The sequence below is a fragment of the Cydia strobilella genome, chromosome 5 (genome assembly GCF_947568885.1).
Source record: "Cydia strobilella chromosome 5, ilCydStro3.1, whole genome shotgun sequence".
Lineage (NCBI taxonomy): Eukaryota > Metazoa > Arthropoda > Insecta > Lepidoptera > Tortricidae > Cydia > Cydia strobilella.
Window position 1 is genome coordinate 15,557,995 of NC_086045.1, and position 21,595 is coordinate 15,579,589.

General features: G+C 37.3%; 1 protein-coding gene across 2 annotated transcripts in view; it reads left to right on the plus strand.

Moving 5' to 3' along the window:
- Positions 1–203: 203 nt before the first annotated feature.
- LOC134741455 (proton-coupled zinc antiporter SLC30A1) overlaps positions 204–21,595 on the plus strand; it is a 43,260-nt gene continuing 21,868 nt past the window's right edge. Inside the window, exons 1-4 of one of the 2 annotated variants that reach the window (XM_063674237.1) lie at positions 204–414; positions 13,414–13,630; positions 19,049–19,227; positions 19,941–20,014. In XM_063674237.1, coding sequence (XP_063530307.1) covers positions 13,442–13,630; positions 19,049–19,227; positions 19,941–20,014 — 442 coding nt within the window. In that variant the 5' untranslated portion in view covers positions 204–414; positions 13,414–13,441. Of the gene's footprint in view, positions 415–13,407; positions 13,631–19,048; positions 19,228–19,940; positions 20,015–21,595 lie in introns of both variants that reach the window. The other variant, XM_063674236.1, reaches the window with a different exon arrangement.

The following is a 21,595-nucleotide window of genomic DNA, read 5'->3' on the forward strand; positions in this document are numbered from 1 at the left end:
TGTTTTTTTGGAAGTGATACATATTTTCCTCTGGTCTAAATTCCCATTAAAATTTTCTTTCTTCATTATATGCACAAGGTGTATGCCATAAAACGAGCGTTTAAGAATGACCCAAGCACCAATGACTGCGGCTTTGAGAGCCTCGTGAGCATTGGCGGATTTCGTTAACACTTGGACAGCATGTTATCGGGTGTATCGTCGATAAGGCGACGGAGCGCGCGCACGCGACCAGTGCCGAGGTACCCTCCGGCGCAAGAGCCGCGCTTCGCCAGCCCGTCTACTTTGCCTCGATAAATATTATACAACTGATACCATTACCGGCGATTGTTTTGTAAACTGAACTGTTGTGACAAGGATTGCTTTTACTTTGACTTGTGCGGTTGAACAGAAGCAAAGTAGGTGCTGTTTATGTAAGTAAATTATGATTAGGTATGTATATCAAATTTACAGATACATTTGTCAAAAAATTTAATCTTATTTTTTTATACAAGTAGGTAATTTATTTGTATGTTTAAAAAATTCTCTACCCAAATGTAATTATGTTATACAAATTATTAAAAAACAGAATATTAAGTAGGTAATAGGTAACTAGATTTCATATGCCAACCGCTATTGTATTAAATAAAAACAAAATTAGCTTTATCTAGTAGGGTCACAAATAGTCTCATTAACGTCTTAATGTAAGTACTTTTTTTGTTTGACAACATGAAATCGCAGCGTGACCTATTCCATGCGGCGCGCACCGACGCCTACTGCGTGCACCCGACCGAAGCAATCTCTTCGTATATTTTCTCCTGACCTTTCTAATTTCTCTTAGCCAATATATCATTATCTGCTATGAAAAAACCGGCCAAGTGCGAGTCGGACTCGCCCACCGAGGGTTCCGAACTTTTTAGTAATATTTGTTGTTATAGCGGCAACAGAAATACATCATTTGTGAAAATTTCAACTGTCTAGCTATCACAGTTCATGAGGTACAGCCTGGTGACAGACAGATAGATGGACAGCGGAGTCTTAGTAATAGGGTCCCGTTTTTATTCTTTGGGTACGGAACCCTAAAAACAACTATAAAAGAACACAAAGTTGTTTACCTATAACGCCATTGTAAAGTTGTTTATATTCCCGAGCGAACTACAGTTGATCAATTCTTATTAACAAAACAGCTGTTCAGAGTTCAGACTTCGTAAAATAAGTACTGTGCTGTGACGGTCGGTCGATTTGCAGTTCATGTTAATGCTGACATTTGACTAGAACGGCCATTAGAATCCTTTCGTCTTTAAAATTAATAGAACTGATTGGTTTTAATAAACCCCTTGATTCTTAGAATTAGATACAAAGCATATAATGCTAGCAGAGAAACGCATTGGTTTTTAAAGGGAATTACTGTTTCAAATGTTGCATTTACTTAAGTTAAGCAATATTCCCGTGTGTAGTGTTGGTATTTTTTAGAGATGTTGAGGTCTCCGGAGAGTCCAAAGTAATATTATATAATGGGTAATATTTAAGATTAAATCAGTAATCAGTAATTTATTGCTTTCATAGGTACAATAAGGTCATACATTAAAATGGTGTTCAAGCTATGAACCCTGTAAGGGCACTGCAAATTAAGCACGTAACTTACAATACTATAATATTACATAACATAAACTTAATCTCAATATAAATATGGAAATTTAACAGTATGAGAGGGGGAGGCCTTTGCCCAGCATTGGGACACAATAGGCTCACACATGAACACAACATACACGGATCTTTACATTTCTATTATATGTTATATCATATACCTAACACAAATTTAACTTTCAAAAAACTCTTGCATATTATAAAAACTATTTCTAATAAATATTTCGTAAGTTTTTTGTTAAATATGTTGTAATTTTTTTCGTTTTTTATATCTATTGGAAGTTTGTTATAAATCTTAATGCACATTATATATGGACTACAGCTATGGATACTTAAATTTGAAAATGCAACCGGAATTGTATTTCTAGGGCGTAAATTTGAGGTAGTCGGATCTTTTGGTACTGGAAAGAAGTAATTATGTTTTCTTTTGAATTTAGTTATCTCGAGTATGTATAAAGAAGTCAATGTTAATATGTTGAGTTTACGGAAATGGGGTCGACAGCTATCTGTTTGGTTTATGTTGGTTAGGATTCTTATGCATTTCTTTTGTAAGATAAACAGGTCGTGTATGTTGGTACTATTGCCCCACATAACTATACCATATCGGAGCCAGGAGTGAGCAAAAGCATAGTAAGTACTAAGTACATAAGGCGGTTTGTACATCTGTATGTTTCTTTACTTCTCTTAGAGCGTATATAAATGAAGATATTTCTGATATGATTTTTTGGATATAGAGTTTCCAGTTTATGTTTGTATCTATTTCAATGCCTAGCAAATTGGAGAAATTTACGCAATCTATGGTTTGATTAATGTATTTAAAATTGATGGATAAGCTACTTTTTTGGTGCGGTTTAAACTGCATGATTTTAGTTTTTTATATATTTAATTCAAGGTTGTGGAGATTTAACTAATCAACTACTTTAGTGAGGGTGGCGTTTAAAAGGGAATTTAGGTTATTTTCATGTGTAGAGTACGGAAAAACTATGGAGATGTCGTCTGCAAATAGGATACTAGTTTGGTCAAGTATTTTAGGGAGGTCATTGATATATATTAGGAATAGGAGGCACCCGAGTACACTGCCTTGTGGAATAGATCCTGACATAATGACGGTGTTGGATTTTACTTGCTCTATTGACTGTGTTTTATGATTGTGGTATTCTATTTGCACATATTGTTCACGTTTTGCCAAATATGATTGGAACCATGAATGCGCAATGCCCCTCACTCCTATATTGTAAAGTTTGTTTAATAAAATTTTATAATTTACTTTGTCATATGCCTTACTCAAGTCTAATAGGACTCCGATCAATCAATCAATCAATCTTTAATGTCAAAAACACATGTCAAAAATTATAATACAAATGAAATTAAAAATACACAACACCCAAAAAAAAATAACAAAATCACACATTAAAAAATATAATTTTTAAGAAAAAAAAACCGACTTCAATGGGGGATGCCGTTGAAAGGTTACTTATTGTTGATGGTGCACTCCAAACAATGAAATGAAAAAGACAGCATCTTTTGCCTAACTAAAATGAGGTAAAACCACCCACGTTTCTAGTAGCATTTCGTTTCTGTAAGGGTCATAGTTCTAACCTAACCTAACCCAATGTTCTGATAGGTAGCATTTCCTTTCTGTAAGGGTCACAGTTCTAACCTAACCTAACCCACTTTTCTGATAGCAGTTCGATTCTGTGAGGATCGCAGTTCAAAAAAAAGTCCAGGTCCAAGTTTGGGTCTGGGTCCATAAGGAAGAGAATAAATCGCCAAACGTGAACTATGTGTCGTTGAAGAGTTCCATTCTGATCATCATCAGCAGTTCCACTTCATCAAATGTCACTTTTTTATGTAAAAGCTGGATTTGTTGATGAAAATACAAAAATCACTATATGTATACCTTTCTCATTTGAGGAGTTCCCTCGATTCCTCACGGATCCCATCATCAGAACTCGAGCTTGACAAAAATGTATCTTGAAAACCTAACTTGCTTACCAATCATAACGAAGAGGACAAATCGCCAAACGTGAACTATGCGTCGTTAAAGAGTTCCATTCTGATATTTCTGATCATCATCAGCAGCTGCAATTCATCAAATGTCACTTTTTTAAATGGAAATGCTGGATTTGTTGATGAAAATACAAAAATCACTATATGTATGCCCTTCACATTTGAGGAGTTCCCTCGATTTCTCATGGATCCCATCATCAGAACTCGAGCTTGACAAAAATGTGTCTTGAAAACCTAACTTGCTTACCAATCATAACGAAGAGGACAAATCGCCAAACGTGAACCATGCGTCATTGAAGAGTTCCGTTCTGATCCTCATCAGCAGTTCCACTTCATCAAATGTCACTTTTTTAAATGTAAATGCTTGATTTGTTGATGTAAATACTAAAATCACTATATATATGCCTTTAACATTTAAGGAGTTCCCTCGATTCCTCATGGATCCCATCATCAGAACTGCGTTTTGACCAAAACGAGACCAATCTGTATGTATATACTTACAATCAAAAAAAGAATTTTCAAAATCGGTCCAGAAATGACGGAGTTATGGAGTAACAAACATTAAAAAAAAACAACCGAATTGATAACCTCCTCCTTTTGAAATCTTGAAGTCGGTTAATAATTTTTAAGAAAAAAAAACCGACTTCAATGGGGGATGCCGCTGAAAGTTTACTTATTGTTGATAGTGCACTCTTAGATTCCAGACAATGAAATGAAAAAGACAGCATCTTTTGCCTAATTATCCTAATCCATCTTTTGCCTAATTTTGCCTAATTGCCTAATTATTATAATATTGCCTAATAATGTAGAAAAGGAGGTTTAACCACCCACTTTTCTAGTAGCATTTCGTTTTTGTAAGGGTCGCAGTTCTAACCTAACCTAACCTACTTTTCTGTTAGCATTTCGTTTCTGTAAGGGTCACAGTTCTAACCTTTTTTTTTTTTTTGACCCAGGGGAAATCCGTTATGGATCCCATCCGGTCCGGGAGAAGCCCACTTTTCTAGTAGCATTTCCGGGTCCGTGTCCGGCTGTCCGGGTCCAAGTTTGGGTCAGAGTTCGGTCCGGGTCCGGATCCGAGTTGGGGTCCATGTCCAGATCCGGGTCCGGGTCCAAGTTTGGTTCTGGGTCCATAAGGAAGAGAACAAATCGCCAAACGTGAACTATGTGTCATTGAAGAGTTTCATTCTGATCATCATCAGCAGTTCCACTTCATCAAATGTCACTTTTTTAAATGTAAATGTTGGATTTGTTGATGAAAATACAAAAATCACAATATGTATGCCTTTCACATTTGAGGAGTTCCCTCGGTTCCTCATGGGTCTCATCACCAGAACTCGAGCTTGACAAAAATATGTCTTAAAAACTTAAGTTGCTTGACAAACATAAAGAAGAGGACAAATCGCCAAACGTAAACTATGTGTCATTAAAGAGTTCCATTCTGATCATCATCAGCAGTTCCACTTTATCAATTGTCACTTTTAAAAATGGAAATGCTGGATTTGTTGATAAAAATACAAAAATCACTATATGTATGCCTTTCACATTTGAGGAGTTCCCTCGATTCCTCATGGATCCCATCATCAGAACTCGAGCTTGACAAAAATGTTTCTTGAAAACCTAACTTGCTTAACAAACATAACGAAGAGGACAAATCGCCAAACGTGAACTATGCGTCATTGAAGAGTTCCGTTCTGATCATCATCAGCAGTTCCACTTCATCAAATGTCACTTTTTTAAATGTAAGTGCTTGATTTGTTGATGAAATTACTAAAATCACTATATGTATGCCTTTAACATTTGAGGAGTTCCCTCGATTCCTCATGGATCCCATCATCAGAACTGCGTTTTGACAAAAACGGGACCAATCTGTATGTATATACTTACAATAAAAATTTTTTTTTTTAAATCGGTCCAGAAATGAAGGAGTTATGGAGTAACAAACATTAAAAAAATAAATAAAACATACAATCGAATTGATAACCTCCTCCTTTTGAAATCTTGAAGTCGGTTAAAAATATAGTAAAATATACAAATGTCAAAAATAAAAAACTATTAAAAATCCAAAATACAAATGTCAATAAAATCATTTCATTCTTTTATTTCACGGCTCAGGCTGTTGTAAATTTTTATGCCAACAACCCCTAACGAGTTGGACAATTTTGCGAGCCTGACCAAGACGGATTTAATATCACGATCAGTTTGCTTCTGATCAGGTCGACGCATCACAAATTTACTCTTATGCTTATACATATATTTTGCCACCTCAAGTATATATAAACAGGGCACTGTTAGAATTTTTAATTCGCGGAAGTACTCTTTAGTCGGAGTGAATGGCGCCACCCCAGCCAACATTCTAACAGCCCTCTTCTGCAGGCGATTGCGTAGTTCTTACTATCAATGACATTATATAGGTATAGAGCTAAAGTTGTAGAACTGTTCTTGCGGAATCCGTTTTGGTTTTCATTTAAAATTTTAAATTTCTTACAGAATGAGTAGTGTTATCGTGGTTTCTAACACTTTGGCAAAAGTTGCTATTGATCGGTAGGTATTGCGCTGGATTGCTTGAATCTCCTTTTTTATAAATTGGTTTTATTACAGATATTTTTAGAAGGTCTGGCACAATACCTGTACTTATTGATTGGTTTATTTATAATGTAAGTTAGGGGGACAGTCAATTCTTGTGAATAATGTTTGATAAGGCTCAGTGGCAGTTCATCGTAATTAACCAGGGCTATTTTGCATAGTATTTTATGTTTCACTTTCGCTTACGGGGCTTAAGTAAAATGAGTTTGAAAGTAAATCTAGCAATAGGTATAATCTACGCTTTTCTTAAGTACTTTAAGGGAATAAGTTCGCCTTTGTACTTGCCTCTTCCTATTGTAAATTGTATTTATTTAAATATTTACTAGTATTTTGTACAATAAAAAGTTTAATAACATACCTTCTACCAGGGGTAAATGAAATGCACCAAAATTGCACCAAAATTGGTCTCGCAATAAAATATGGCGATCAAAATAAGTAAACACTGCATCAAAAAATTACAAAAATGCTGACCATACATAAGTAAATTCAATATGTCCAATCGGCAACGTTTAGTATACCTAAAACAGGGGTTTTGTTATAGGTACAGTGAGCTTTCTGTACGTAGTACCTACCTGTTATTTATTTTGTTCACAGCTAGGTGAGCTAGGTACTTAGATAGCGTAGCTGGGTGGATTTCAACATCCGGCGAAAAGTTATAAAAAAAACCGGCCAAGTGCGAGTCGGACTCACACACGAAGGGTTCCGTACCATTAACTATAAAAACGGTCACCCATTCAAGTACTGACCCCGCCCGACGTTGCTTAACTTCGGTCAAAAATCACGTTTGTTGTATGGGAGCCCCACTTAAATCTCTATTTTATTCTGTTTTTAGTATTTGTTGTTATAGCGGCAACCGAAATACATCATCTGTGAAAATTTCAGCTGTCTAGCTATCACAGGTCACGAGATACAGCCTCGTGACAGACAGACAGACGGACAGACGGACAGACGGTCGGACAGACGGACAGCGGAGTCTTAGTAATAGGGTCCCGTTTTTACCCTTTGTGTACGGAACCCTAAAAAAGTAGTAGGTTGTGCGTGTTGCAACTTTTTTATTTGTTTTTAAAAACTATCTTAATGTTCCATCAATAAGCATCTCCAATAACAACATTTTTTTATTATATAAAATGTTAAGTTACCTAATCATCACAGTTTACCGGAAAAATCCTTTAGTTTGCAGTGAAAATTATCGCATACATTATACGATTGCGTTTTTTCTTTCAGTTATAAGTATCTTTTCCATGTTGTTGTTTAATGTGTTAAACTTTAATACATGAAAAAATATGCAATAAATAATTCATTCACCGAGAAAGTACCTACCGTTGCGAAGCGGTTTGCAAATAGGGCCATAGTCAACCATAGGGCCGAACAGAAAAATGTAAAAAAAAGTCTTGTTTTGTCAAGTAACTACTGGTAACTAGTAACTACTAACAAAACTTCGGTTAAATACTGTTTATATTTATATGACTTTTGGCATATAGCTAATGATTGTCACAGATATGAATAATATGCTGGTGCATTACATATTTACCTACTTTGACTAATTGTTTAAATCCCATAAATAAGATTTTATTTTACATACTTTTTTTTACGTACTTATATTATACTTTGACGACTGGTCTGGCCTAGTGGGTAGTGACCCTGCCTGTGAAGCCGATGGTCCTAGGTTCGAATCCCGGTAAGGGCATTTATTTGTGTGATGAGCACAGATATTTGTTCCTGAGTCATGGGTGTTTTCTATGTATTTAAGTATAATATTATATATATATATCGTTGTCTGAGTACCCATAACACAAGCCTCCTTGGGCTTACAGTGGGACTTAGTCAATCTGTGTAAGAATGTCCTATAATATTTATTTAAGTATTTATTTATTTATACTTACCTAGTAGGAGGAACATGGCGAGAAATCGTACGGCAAGCAACATCTGTGCCTGATGTCAGCAGTTGACCAGAAGAAGAAGATGAAGTCGGAGGAGGTCAAAGTGGTCAAACGCACCAAGCTATAATGAACAAATAAGTAGGATAAACTGTAATAGATATCATACACTAAAGGAAATGTGACCAAGTCCACCGGTGGCCGAGGCGGAAGGGTGGACTTGGTCACATTTCCTTTAGTGTATGATATCTATTACAGTTTATGATTTAAACCTTTAGGTGGGCCAGGACAGATTCGTATTAAGGCAGTTGGGTTTTAGGCCAGAATCTAAGTAAGTACGACTCTGTTGAGGTCTGATTTGCTATAGGTATGTTTCTGAATAAAGCAGTTTCGACATACGATTTATGATATGGAAGTCACTTTCTCTTTAAACCAATTTCTGAGTAGGACAGATTCGAATAAAGGGGTCCCGTGACATGACAGTTAAAAACATTGAAATGCCGGGACCTGCCCCTAGCCAGCCGTGTGTTCCAAGTTGAATGTAAGAACTTACTTCGCTTCGCTCGCTCGTTCGATAAATATAACAATACATACCAAAAGTAAAATTAATGAATATTAGATACATATCTAAATATACATACAAATGGTCTATTTATTAACAAAGCATTATAATAATGTAACATCACATTAACAGTAAATTATAAATAAGCGGCACATTAAGGAAGAGACATGTAATGATTTTTCAGTAGGGTTTTAAAGCTTTGAAGTGTCGCCATCGTGGAGTTGCGTTTCAACCATCGCATGGCCATCGTCGTGTAGACGAGCCATTATATGTGCTATTCCCATCGCTGCCCGAGCGTAACCAGTCCAACGTTCAAGCGAACCAATTGTTTATTTCTATCTCCCATAATTGTGACGGATCTACAATTCTACAGTAACACTGAGCGTTTGTCTCGACTCCGCTGAACAGGCAATGGGAACACACGGTCAGAGGTCGAGCTCAATTACCGGAGGCAGCCCATTATTTAGTTTCAAGTACCAAGTTCCTTGGATCTTAAATAAAAATATGCGACATTTAGGTATTGGCGACATCAATTTTATCAACAGATATCGAGATTAGTAAGATAAGCTCGTTAGACTATATATATACCTATCAAGTACCTTAGGTACATACAAACTGAATGTCCCGTCTCCCGTCTAGTATCCTTGAGCCATATAAAGCATTACTCACGAGTCACGTTAGAACGTTCCGGGTCCGTTCGTTCCTAACTTACAACTTTAAATAGAAATATCCTCATACCGATACTCATACTATGTATACACATACCTATCACAAATATACACCATCCTCATGGTTACAATCACATTGTACATCCTCCCTGTGAGTACCTGGTTTTTAATTTACTGCACTATAAATAGTTATTTGTTATACAAGGGTGCAAAGTTGTATTTTACCCGCGAGTGTGGAATTGCAACGACGAGCAAGCGAAGGGATTCTATAGTTGAACCACGAGCGAAGCGAGTGGTCTAAAATAGAATCCTGAGCGTAGCGAGTGTTTCAACACACGAGAAGTAAAATACATTTGCACCCGTGTGTAACAGAAAACTTTTCCCCTCACTATAGCGAGGAAAGTGCAAGATCCACAGGCGTTAGATCATCTTCATCACTGGAATCACTCATTATTTTACGATAATACGATATTATAACAGAAAACTCTGGAAGTTGTGTATTTTTACGTGTCGGAGTCGGTGAGAAATTTTTTGTTGACAATGTTGACATTTCTGACGATGCGTTTTGAAATTGCATCGACTCAACTTGTGCGTTCAGAATTACATTCAACATCATTTAAAAAAACAAATGTTTCTTATGGAATTTAAGGTTTATGACTTAAAATCATTAAATAAAGCTAAATTTGGTATTCTTTATTAAATTCTCAAGCCATTTATTTAATGATAATTAATATCGAACGAACCATTATTATGAGCGTTTTACGTTTTGTTATCTGTCAAAAGCTACTTAAACACGCTCCATCCAAGGTCAAATTACTTTCCCCACTAGCGGATAAAATGCGTTTTTCCCCGCTTGTTTTAAAGGATAAAAGACGGCTTTCCGAGCTAGTGAGGGGAAAAATAACTTTGTAATGCATACAATTTGTATTGTAGACAAACTTAATTTAGCGTGCGAGTAAGTGCCATACGTTACTTTCTAGATCTTCTGGCAAGGTTAAAGACCCGACCAAATGTTCTGGCTTATTTTTTGTATGACTATTTGATACTTAACTTTAACCTATAAAAATTACAGACAGCCTCAAGAACCTTTTTTGTTTTTTTTTTAATATTTTGGACGCTTCTGGCTATGACTATTTATTTATTGCCTCAAGAAAAGGTTCTTGAGGCAATCTGTAGTGTTTACTTACACTTATTACAAAAGGAGTTCTGCTAGTAATATTAGTTGTAGTTTATTATGCAACACGGCCCTGGTGTCTGAATTAAATATTTTCATTTCATTTCATTTTCAGCGCTCCATTGTAGTTATAGCCCAGGCTAACACCAACATTGTAGGTATTGGTTTAACTGGGGGTCCCATTCAGATATATTATTATTCTTTGGTCACATCTTAAGTCGTTGGTCGATTAAAACCTTGATGTTAAGGCAAATTTATATGAAATAAAAATAACATTACAAAAATAAGCCCATAACTTGTGTAAATTTAAATAACAAGTTTTAGGATTATTTTTGGAATAGGCATCCATGGTTTAATGTATTCATAAAAACAAAGTCATTTATTAAATATGGTCTATAAAATGACGCTCATTATTGCTCCAAATCTATTTTGGTTAGCTGTCGTTTTGTTTACCAAATGTAATCCGGTACATGCAGCGACGGAATATTATTATAGTTATAGTTATTCTAGTTCGTTCGGTACATGCTTATAATGGCTCGTTACTTTTTGGTAACAATTTCTTAAAGGAAGCAGAGGCATCCAATCTATTTTAATTGTTCTGACCAGCACGACAAAACAGGGAGCGTATGACTTTGCCCAGTGGAATATTAGGTACACATACAGTACATAATTGCGTGGGGCGTAGGTATTGAATGGTAGTATAGTTATAATGGGGCAAAGTTGTTGTTCAACCGCTCGTGCTAATATTGATACCCGAGTAAGCGAAAGATTCCAAAATTGAACCACGTGCGTAGCGAACCACAACCGGTTAGAAAAGTGGAATCCTGATCATTGCGAGGGTTTCAAGGCACGTGGGTTAAACAAATTTTGCCACCGAGTGAAACACAACATTTTTTACCACACCAACCCAAGGAAAATACTAACTGCAAAACTTCTTCTTTCAAACCAAATCAAATTCAAATGAAAACTATTAAATATTTATCATTCAAAATCACCATTTAAGTCAATTCTACCAGCCAACGTAAGGAAACATCTCAAAATTTGCATCAATTTGCTTTGCCACTCTTTTGGATAAAATCTCATCAGTTTTTGAACAATCAAGAGAGCCTTTACGAGCTATGGTGGTGAAATGAAAAATATAATTATTTGTAACGCATACTAGAAATTACGCTTCATACAACGAATTATAACGTGCCCACGAGGAACCCGAAAGATTAAAACAGTGTGTCCCTGACTAATTCCTGATTCGGACTGGATTCGGCCTAGTTTCAGATTGAGCTACAGCTTATCAATATAATATAATATATTATATTAACTGGTGACCGAAGAGCTGGCGGCTTTCTCGCACAACGTATCAGCATTGCGATACAGCGGGGAAATGCCGCCAGCATCCTTGGTACAATGCCTCAAGGGCCTATTTTAGATTTAAGCTAGTTATTAATTTCGTTTACGTAGTACCACTGTACATATCTTGTATGTAAATAAATGAAATATATTATGTATCTACTTAGCCAGTCGAGATTCGCGGTAGTCGCGGTCCCACGCTGCGCCGGCGCCGCTCCCGCTTTTTATGGCAAATAACCGTTAATAGCCGTGTGCCATAACCAGACCAACTTTCGATGATAACTGGAACGTCGTGAACTATCGACAAATTTGACTTATAAGCACGCAGTAGCTTTTATAACCGGTTTGATGACGAATTGACGACGACTTTACACTGGGTTAATCGAAGATTAAACGTTAATTCAAGTACTACTTAAGTGTTTACATTACCTATGCATGCGGCATTTGCGTACATTTATTTGCACTTTCCCATGCTCTCGTATGTACTTTTCTAGCGCCACCTTACCTACAATCTACAATGTAAATGAAAACATGTTATTGTTACCTATAATAAAGACGTGAATAAATAAATTAAGTACTGAAACTACCGAAACTATTTTAACGGTGTTTGTGATTAAGTTATACAAAAGTTAAAAAGTATATTAGGACAAACATCCTAACAAACATTAGAAGAATCATCATGTATCTGTTTCATTACCTTTGTCATTTATTTTGACGTGCTACCTATAACTATTAAGAGCGTTTTCACATTGTCCGATCCGATATCGGATGTCGGAAGGAAGTAAAATGTAAGATATATGTGTTTCTCTGTATTTATTTCTGCATTTAATAAATCATTATTACTAAAAAACTATAAATAACGCAAAAAAGGCGGACTTAATGCCAACGGCACTCTCCTGCAGCTGTTTTTGTCGTAGGCGCCTTCCGACATCCGATATCGAAAAAGCGCTTCCGATAAATTCAGCCATGTCGGAGCCCCCCTTCAGCTGTTGGACCGATAATAATTGTTTGTGTGCGTATGTGTACGCATAACGCTTGTTGTAGTGTGCGTGACCGCTAAAGACGGCGCCCAGGCGCGCCTCCGCGTCCTGACACTCCTGACTACGCGGATGTCGGATCCTACATCCGATATCGGATCGGACAATGTGAAAACGCTCTAACAGTGTACCTACCAAAGCGAAGGTATGTTCATGTCAATCAAATCTGCCTGTCTGTCTGCTTGTTTATCTGTCTGTCTGTCACTTCTTCACACTTACGAGTAAACCGCTGAACCGATTAAGATGAAATTTGGTAAGAAGATAGTTTGAGATTCATTATCACCATTTCATGACGATGAAAGTTGCGAGCAGAAGCTAGTATTTGCTAGTACCTATACAATAATATCCAGGGAGGAAAATGGGGGCTGGGACTACCTTTGTATGGTGAAGCGATCGCCCACTATCCTCTTAAGCAAATAAGCAGGTCACAAAACGTTTTAGGTCATCCTCAGATGTTCCTTAGCCCCCGACGTCACTAAGGATCATCTCGGAATTCATTTCAAAGTTACATTATTGTTCTTCTTTACAGAAGAAGATTACAACTTCGCGCCTGTAAGCTGACGATGGCGATGAAAGAATGGCTACAAAGGCTGCCCCCGCCGCGCTCGCTGCTCGCGCTGCTGCTGGCCACGGCCGGCTTCAGCGGGCGGCTGTTCGCCTCGCATGTGACCAATTCGCCCACGCTCGTCGTCGACACCTGCCACGCGCTGTGCCGCCTGGTGGGGCTCATCACCACGCTCATCGCCTATAAGGTACGTTGTCTGCTGGAGTTCGGCCGGCGGCAGTTAGCCTCGCACGTCACCAATTTGCCCACGCTCGTCTTTGACACCTGCCACGCGCTGTGCCGCCTAAATCTTGGAAGCTACATTTGAACCACTTCCCGATTTCCGATTGAGCTGAAAATTTGCATACATATTTAAGTCGGGTGACAATGCAATATTATGGTACCATCGAGCTGATCTGATGATGGAGACAGGAAGTGGCCATAGGAACTCTGTGATGAAACAACGCAACCCAATTGTGTTTGGGGTTTTTAGCATTGTCTCGTAGAGTATTAGTTGCCTGTGGTAAGAAAAGTACAGTCAGCGAGAAAAGCTTGTACGCAAAATTAAATTTTTGTCAAAAACTTATTTATCAACAGAACGTAATTACAAAAAAAAATGCGCACCCTACGTAGCTGTGTTTCCCGTATAATTATTAGTAGTAGTAATTATTAATTACTTAACCCCAATGTTTACATTTGAACACTAATATTTGTTCGTGCTAGCAAGTTTTAGGAAAATTTCCATAAAACTGGAAAAAATCTCGGAAATTTTAGTGAAATTTCACAGGAAACAAATGAAACTTTAATTTTTAAAGTGGAAAACTACGATTCCTTTACAAAAATATGAGTAGTCTTCGAAATGTTTCCAAGTTGGCACTTGAAAATATTCGAGGCATTCGAGCTAAGAAGACGCAGATAATAAATATCCAATTTCCGATATTTGCGTAGCGACTAGATTTGACTTAGATTAAAACAAACTAAATGCATGCATGCCTTTTATATGCCTATCGCCATAAATAATTGTACCTAATATATTTTTCTCTTTTGACATTGACGCTTCTATTATACTCGTACGTGCAAATCTATATAGTATATAAACGTAAAAGTCATGACTAACTGACTCACTTAAATCAACGCCCAGCCCAAACCGTTGGACCTAGAGAGCTGAATTTTTCACAGTGAGTAGATTTTATAACGTTAGTATCCACTAAGAAGGAGTTTTTCAAAATTCATCCCCCAAGGGGGTGAAATGGGGGTCCAAAGTTTGTATGGGGTTCAAGTTTTATTTTAAGCTATGAATTCGAAACTTGGGTAAAAGATATATTATTAAAAAACAAGAAAACTACTTTCAGCGTTTTTGAAAATTCATCCCCTAAGGTGGTGACAAAGGGGTTGAAAGTTTGTATGGAGATCAAAATTTTTATCAAATACGGGACTTAAAACTTTGTATGTAGGCATGTTATTGGAATACAGGAAAAGTAATTTCAGCGTTTTTAAAAACTCATCCCCTAAACGGGTTAAAAAGGGGTTGAAAGTTTGTATGGAGATCAAACATTTTATTTTAAGCTAGAAATTAGAAACTTCGTAAAAAGTAGAAAAGTGATTTTAGCGTTTTTGAAAATTCATACTCCAAGGTGGTGAAAAGGGGGTTGAAAGTTTGTATGGAGATCAAACATTTCTTTGAGTACGGGACTTGAATCTTTGCTTAAAGGCATATTATTAGAATACAAGAAAAGTAATTTCAGCGTTTTTATAAATTCATCCCGTAAAGTGGTTAAAAAGGGGTTGAAAATTTGTAGGGGTCCTAATTTTATTTTAAGCTAGGTATTTGAAACTATGTAGAAAGATATTTAATTAAAAGGGAAGAAAACTTATTTCAGCATTTTTAAAAATTCATCCCCCAAGGTGGTAAAAAAGAGGTTGAAAGTTTGTATGGAGATCAAACCTTTTTTTGCGTACAGGACTTCAGTCTTTGTATAAAGGCATATTTTTAGAATACAAGAAAAGTAACTTAAGCGTTTTTAAATATTCATCCCCTAAAAGGGTTAAAAAGGGGTTTAAAGTTTGAATCCATTACAAATGCTTTGAAACTTCTTAGAAAGGCATTGTATAATATTACAAAAAAAGTTATTTCAACGTTCTTAATAATTCAACCCCTAAGGGGGTTCAAAAGAGGATGTAGTTTATATGTAGTACAAGTTTTCGTTTAAGCTAGGAACATGAAACTTGGTAAAAGGGCATTATATTATAATAGACAAAAACTGATTGCACCGTGTTTGTAGAGTTTGTATTAATAAAGTTTGCATCGGGAGCGAACATTTTATTTTAATAGTGGACTTGAAAATCTAAGTGTTGAGAAGGATTATATCGAGAACAATTTTTTTCAGTTAGGGACTTGAAACTTCGTACAGTCGCCATCAGATATATCGGAGCGGCCAAGGTGCTCACAAATATCTGAACACGCCCCTATTGTCAAGGCGCTAGGTGCGTGTTCAGATATTTTTGAGCACCTCTGCCGCTCCGGTATATCTGATGGCGACTGTACTTTGTGAAAGACAAATTTCATGCGTTGTATAATTATTAACAAATGATTAACCGTCCCTACTGATATCTTTTGCTGCATAATGTTACAAATCCACGCGCACGAAGTCGCAGGCAACAGCTAGTTTTATTATACTTGCGCTCATAATTACTCAGGTAGGTAATTTAGATAGGTACCTACTACTTAGGTACCTACTTGTTTATCATCAACGAGTTAAAAACGCACTAATTTAGCTCCTGATGTGTAATTATTTTACGATTAGTACGAGCACCAATTTAATTTTATTATGATGATGTGTCGCCGCAACGATCAAATTATGGCATAAGGGGTGTGACATAATTGCTCGCATTTAGTAACAAAGCATAAAGTATTGAATGAGCCATTGTTTCAATCCAAGCGACCGATTGGCTCTGCTCAGCGAAGTACCCACATTCACGACCGTGGCACCTATTTTACAAAATATTTTACAGAAATGCATTATTAGGCATATGCAATAGATTGATGACACAAATGATAAAACTATACTTCTCTCAGGAAAAAGACAAAATATTTACATTAAAATTAGAAATATGAAGGAAGTGTACCTATTTTTAACCGACTTCAAAAAAGGAGGTTATCAATTCGACAGTAATTTTTATTTTGTGTATGTTACCTTAGTATTCCGTCATTTCTGAACCGATTTGGTTTTTTTGACGTGATAACGTCTAATAAATCGATGAACACCGGTAGCATGCACGAAAAAGTGTCACGTTGTGGACAGATCTCCATGGTAACGTGATAAAATTTTATCTATATATAAAATAAATGTAAAAAGTAAGTAAGATTGAGTGATAATAATCCCAATAAAAACATAAATGTGAAATGGGGGCCAAGTTGTGTCGTTGTTGACTCCGGCGATAAAAGAATTGAGATCTATATGGGTGCCAAGTTCTGTGCTGTGTAGAAAATCCTGAAATTATAAAGGATTTGACTTGGCTAGTTTTTACCAACAAACCAAATTTTGGAAATGTAACAAACAAATATATAGCCTATTTATACGTAAAAACTAGCCAAGACAAATCCATTATAATTTCAGAATTTTCTACACAGCACAGTACTTGGCACCCATATAGATCTCAATTCTTTTATAGCCGGAGTCAACAACGTAACAACTTGGCTCCCATTTCACATTTATGTTTTTGTTGGGATATCATTACTTTTTGTACAGAAATTATTAGCATTTATCATGGATACATTGTAATTTGTAAAATCATCCTACCTGCTTACGCTTACTTGGGGCCGAAGGCCCGAAGCGTCCTGGATTTTAGTGCTCTAACACAGAATAATCAGTACAAGTGTCTAAACGCGAAGGCCGAGCTCCGCGTAGGGCCGAAAGTCCGAAGCGTCCAGGAGATTAGTGCTTAAATACAGAACAATAACGCAAGTGTCTAAATTAGTACAGCGGCCAGATGGCCTAAAACTCTATTCGATGTGACTGTACAGTATACTACCGACAAGTGGTATCGTTGTGTTCGGTAGACTCTACTGAGTACGAAATAAGAACTTGTCACTTTCTGAGAGTGTGGGGGGATAACTGTGACGTCACAAAATCGGCAGTACAAAGTTTTTAACTTTTTTCTTTTAAACATACCATGTAGGGTACCAAATGAAAGGGCATTGTGAGTAGATTACAAATATATAACATAGTCTAACATTTTCACTAGTTGGTCTAACAAATTATTAGAAAATGATCAAGAAGTTCACAATTCAGAGACTTTGAACTGCTCTAAACTGAATATGGCTGAATGGATTAGTCCAATTATTATACAATATGACTGTTAATTTCCTTTATATCATGTCTAAAAATAATTAACCAGATATATCCAAAAATAAGAAAAGTACATCAAGTTGAATAACACTATAATTTTCTGTTATACTATACCAAAATAAATACATTAGACCAGAAAATTATACTGCCAAAACCAAACCACCACCAAACGGACCAAACCATCGGACCACGGGACTAAAGGCCCGAAGCGTCCAGGAGATTAATGCTTAAATACAGAACAATAACACAAGTGTCTATAACCCAAGAAAATTAAACAAATCTGCGGAAATAATTCGTGTAGTTTTGAAAAGTGGTATAGTTATACCTTGTGGTGTTGAACATACTAAAAGTCCTTGGGGGTGGGGGTTGTGCTGAGGGTGTAGGAGGGGGTTGAAGGTACCTTTTTTCATATTTTTGCTCATATCTCGAATATCTGTACGAATACCATTATAATTACTTGTAACAAAAGTTTCTACATAAAATTTTCTACAAATTAGTTTATATTTATTTTTACTCTACGATCAATATTTTAGGACCTACAGGCTGTTTAAGTTAACAAAGAGATAAAAAATAGACGATATAAGAAAACGTCGTTTTTTCGTAGTTGTTCATCATAACTGAAATGTTTAGTATAGAATAAGCAAGTTGAGTCACCTGCTGACCAAAAATAAAAATAAACCGGCCAAGAGCCTGTCGGGCCATGCTCAGTGTATGGTTTCGTACTTCCGTATAGTCCGCCCGGCAAAATATACTTTTAGCAAAAACTCAAAAATGGCTTAACCGATCAGGTTTGCTATAGTTTTCCTTGAAAGTCTTTAATAAGCTTTACTGTCACAATTTTTTTCATATTTTTTGGACACATGGTTCAAAAGTTAGACCATGGTCGAGAAATGGGGATTAATTATTTTTTTTCGCTTCAACCCTATAGTGTGGGGTGTCATGAGATAGGTCTTTTAAAATCAATATCTTTTAATTTTGAAAAAAATACACAAAATAGTTCTTTACCTATAGATCACAGGAAAACCTATTAGAAATTTGTAGTCAGGCGTGAGTCGGACTTAATTACTTTTATTAATACATTTCACATAAAAATACATTGTTTAAATTATGTAATGTACGGAACCCTTGGAACGCGAGTCCGACTCGCACTTGGTCGGTTTTTTTAAGATTAGTTTTTATTCCCACGTTGTTTAAAAACAGTAAGTCTGTGCAAATATGTCCTATAATATTTATTTATTATTTTAGTAGGAAAATAATGTTTGAGTTGACATTGTCAGTTCTCGCGCGCCGACGAGAACGCCGGGCGCGAGGGCAAGCTCCGCAACACGTTCGGCTGGGCGCGCATCGAGGTGGTGGGCCGGCTGTCCGTGCACGTGCTGTTCGCATCCTTCGCCTTCGCACTCGTCGTCAACGCGCTGCAGCTCGGCGTGCACTCCTCGCACGTGCAGCCGCCGAGGTACGAACCATCCGTCTTTAGATATAATGGGTCGTACACACAAAGATCTTGTTCCCGAAAGATAAGGATAATGGAGCCTCATTTCTAATTGTTACTTTACATATGTATATGTATACACTGAGAGATAATGCACAGTCTAAACCCAAACCATTAAAAGACCTTTAAACTTGAAGCGTAAGAAAGGATTTTTGGATATTCAACCCGTATTTGGGGTGGAAATATGGTTGACATTTTTTACTTCTACAAAGTCGAAGTCACTAGCGAAGGCCAGTCTGGCTATAAACCAGAGGTAGAAAACCGAAAGGGGTGGCACCGCAACCAAATTAAAATGGGAACTAGTGAACGATAGTCATTGACATATATCTAAAGACGGGCCTTACGGCAATAAGAATGGGGCCAGTACTGTGGTGTCACGCGCACGAATTCGAGCCAATCGTGCAGTCTAACGCCACAACGCGATTGGTTGCTGAGTTCGCATCACGGGCGCGATTGGTCGCAACTAGTTGCGTTAGATTGCACGATTGGCTCGAATTCGTGAGTGACACCGCTAGACTAACACCATTCTTCTAAGGCCCGTCTTTAGATATATGTCAATGACGATAGTTCTGTCATATGCACTTTCTATTGAGCAAGAGGGCTACAAACACACACACACACACACACACACACTTGTATGTTTTAATTACAAAAATAAAATGTGTTTTATTACATAGGTTTCCGCGCGTCATTGTCGCCACAGCTGTTATAGGACTGCTGCTGCATGCGTTGAACTACATGCTACTTGCCGGTGAGTTTTTTAAGCTCTACTTTTCACTGAGCACCTTTACTTTACAGCTGCAAACTTAAAGCGTTGGTGACAGCGGTAGGACGTCCAACTTTATTTCATGACTTTCTCGGAGCTTGAACGATATCACCAGGCACTTTTTGGTGAAGAAAATTCAATATTTAATCCGCGAAAAAATACAAAGATGTGTGTGAAGTCCCCAACCGGCTTTTAGGTCAGCGGAGAAAAGGGGGGCGTAGCCCTATCTCTCTGGAGAGCTAAAAGCTAAATTAAGTTATATTGACTAATAATAATATTGACGGTTATCGGTGTTATACCAACACCGGCGGATTATTGACTTACGCTTGAGATAAGTCCAATGCTGATATCTTTCCAATTGCCAACAATCATAAGCGTTCTCTCGAGAACAGCTTAAATGTTTGTTCTTTATAGCTGAGAGCCAAAGGGATACGAGGGGTAGCTGGAAAGTAATCTACCTAAGTATGAAGTAAAAAACTGTCGTGGCTAGTTTTTTTATATTTTTCTATATAGTTTCCTGTACGAGAAATGCACTTATTGCATTTGTCATAAAGTGACATTAGACCGTTAAAATAATATTCTTTTGTTTTGCTGTCAAAATGCTCGTTTACTGCAGACTTCATGTCTTCATCGGTCAAAAATCGCCGCCCTCTTAGGTCTTTTTTTAAAAGCCTGAACAAAAAGTAGTCGCAGGGGGCTAAATCTGGGCTATAAGGTGGGTGATCCAGCTGGTCGTAGCCGTTTGCTTTCATAGCTGCCTTCACAACTTGAGCGGTGTGCACGGGGGCGTTGTCGTGCAATATAAGAATTCCTTTGGCAAGTTTGCCTCGTCGTGTCTGTTTTATTTTTTCTTGGAGCTGATATAATAAGTTTGCATAATATGTACCATTTATCGTAGTATTTTTTGGTAAATAATCTATTAATAAAATCCCCTCGGCATCCCAAAAAATTGTCGCCATCAGTTTGCCTGCTGACGGACGGACCTTAAACTTGCGAGGAGGCTTCTCACCCTTAAATATCCATTGCATGGACTCCTGTTTATTTTCAGGATCCCATTGGCGAATCCAGGTTTCGTCACAAGTCACTATTTTAGAAACAATTTCTTCCTCCATACCTTTGCTCATTTCTAAAAACGCGTTGCAGCACTCGACACGTCGCTCTTTATCAAACGGAGTCAGCATTCTGGGAACCCATCGAGCACTGACCTTGGACATTCCCAAATGTTCGTGAATAAATTGGTGCACCCGTTCTTTACTAATGCCAATATCTCGTGCAATCTCCCACTGCTTAATACGGCGGTCTTCCATAATGAGTTTTTTGACACCGGCCACATTTTCACCAGTAACCGCTGAAACAGGCCTTCCGCAGCGATGATCGTCTTCAAGGCTCTCGCGGCCATTTTTAAATTGTTTCGACCAAAACTTTACGACAAATTCGGAAGGACATGAGTCACCGAACACCGCCAACATGCGTTCTCGGATGTGCGATGGAGTATTACCCTCCCGAGTGAGGAACTTAATAACCGCACGTTGCTCAATTTTTACCATTTTACTTTTTTCTTCCGAC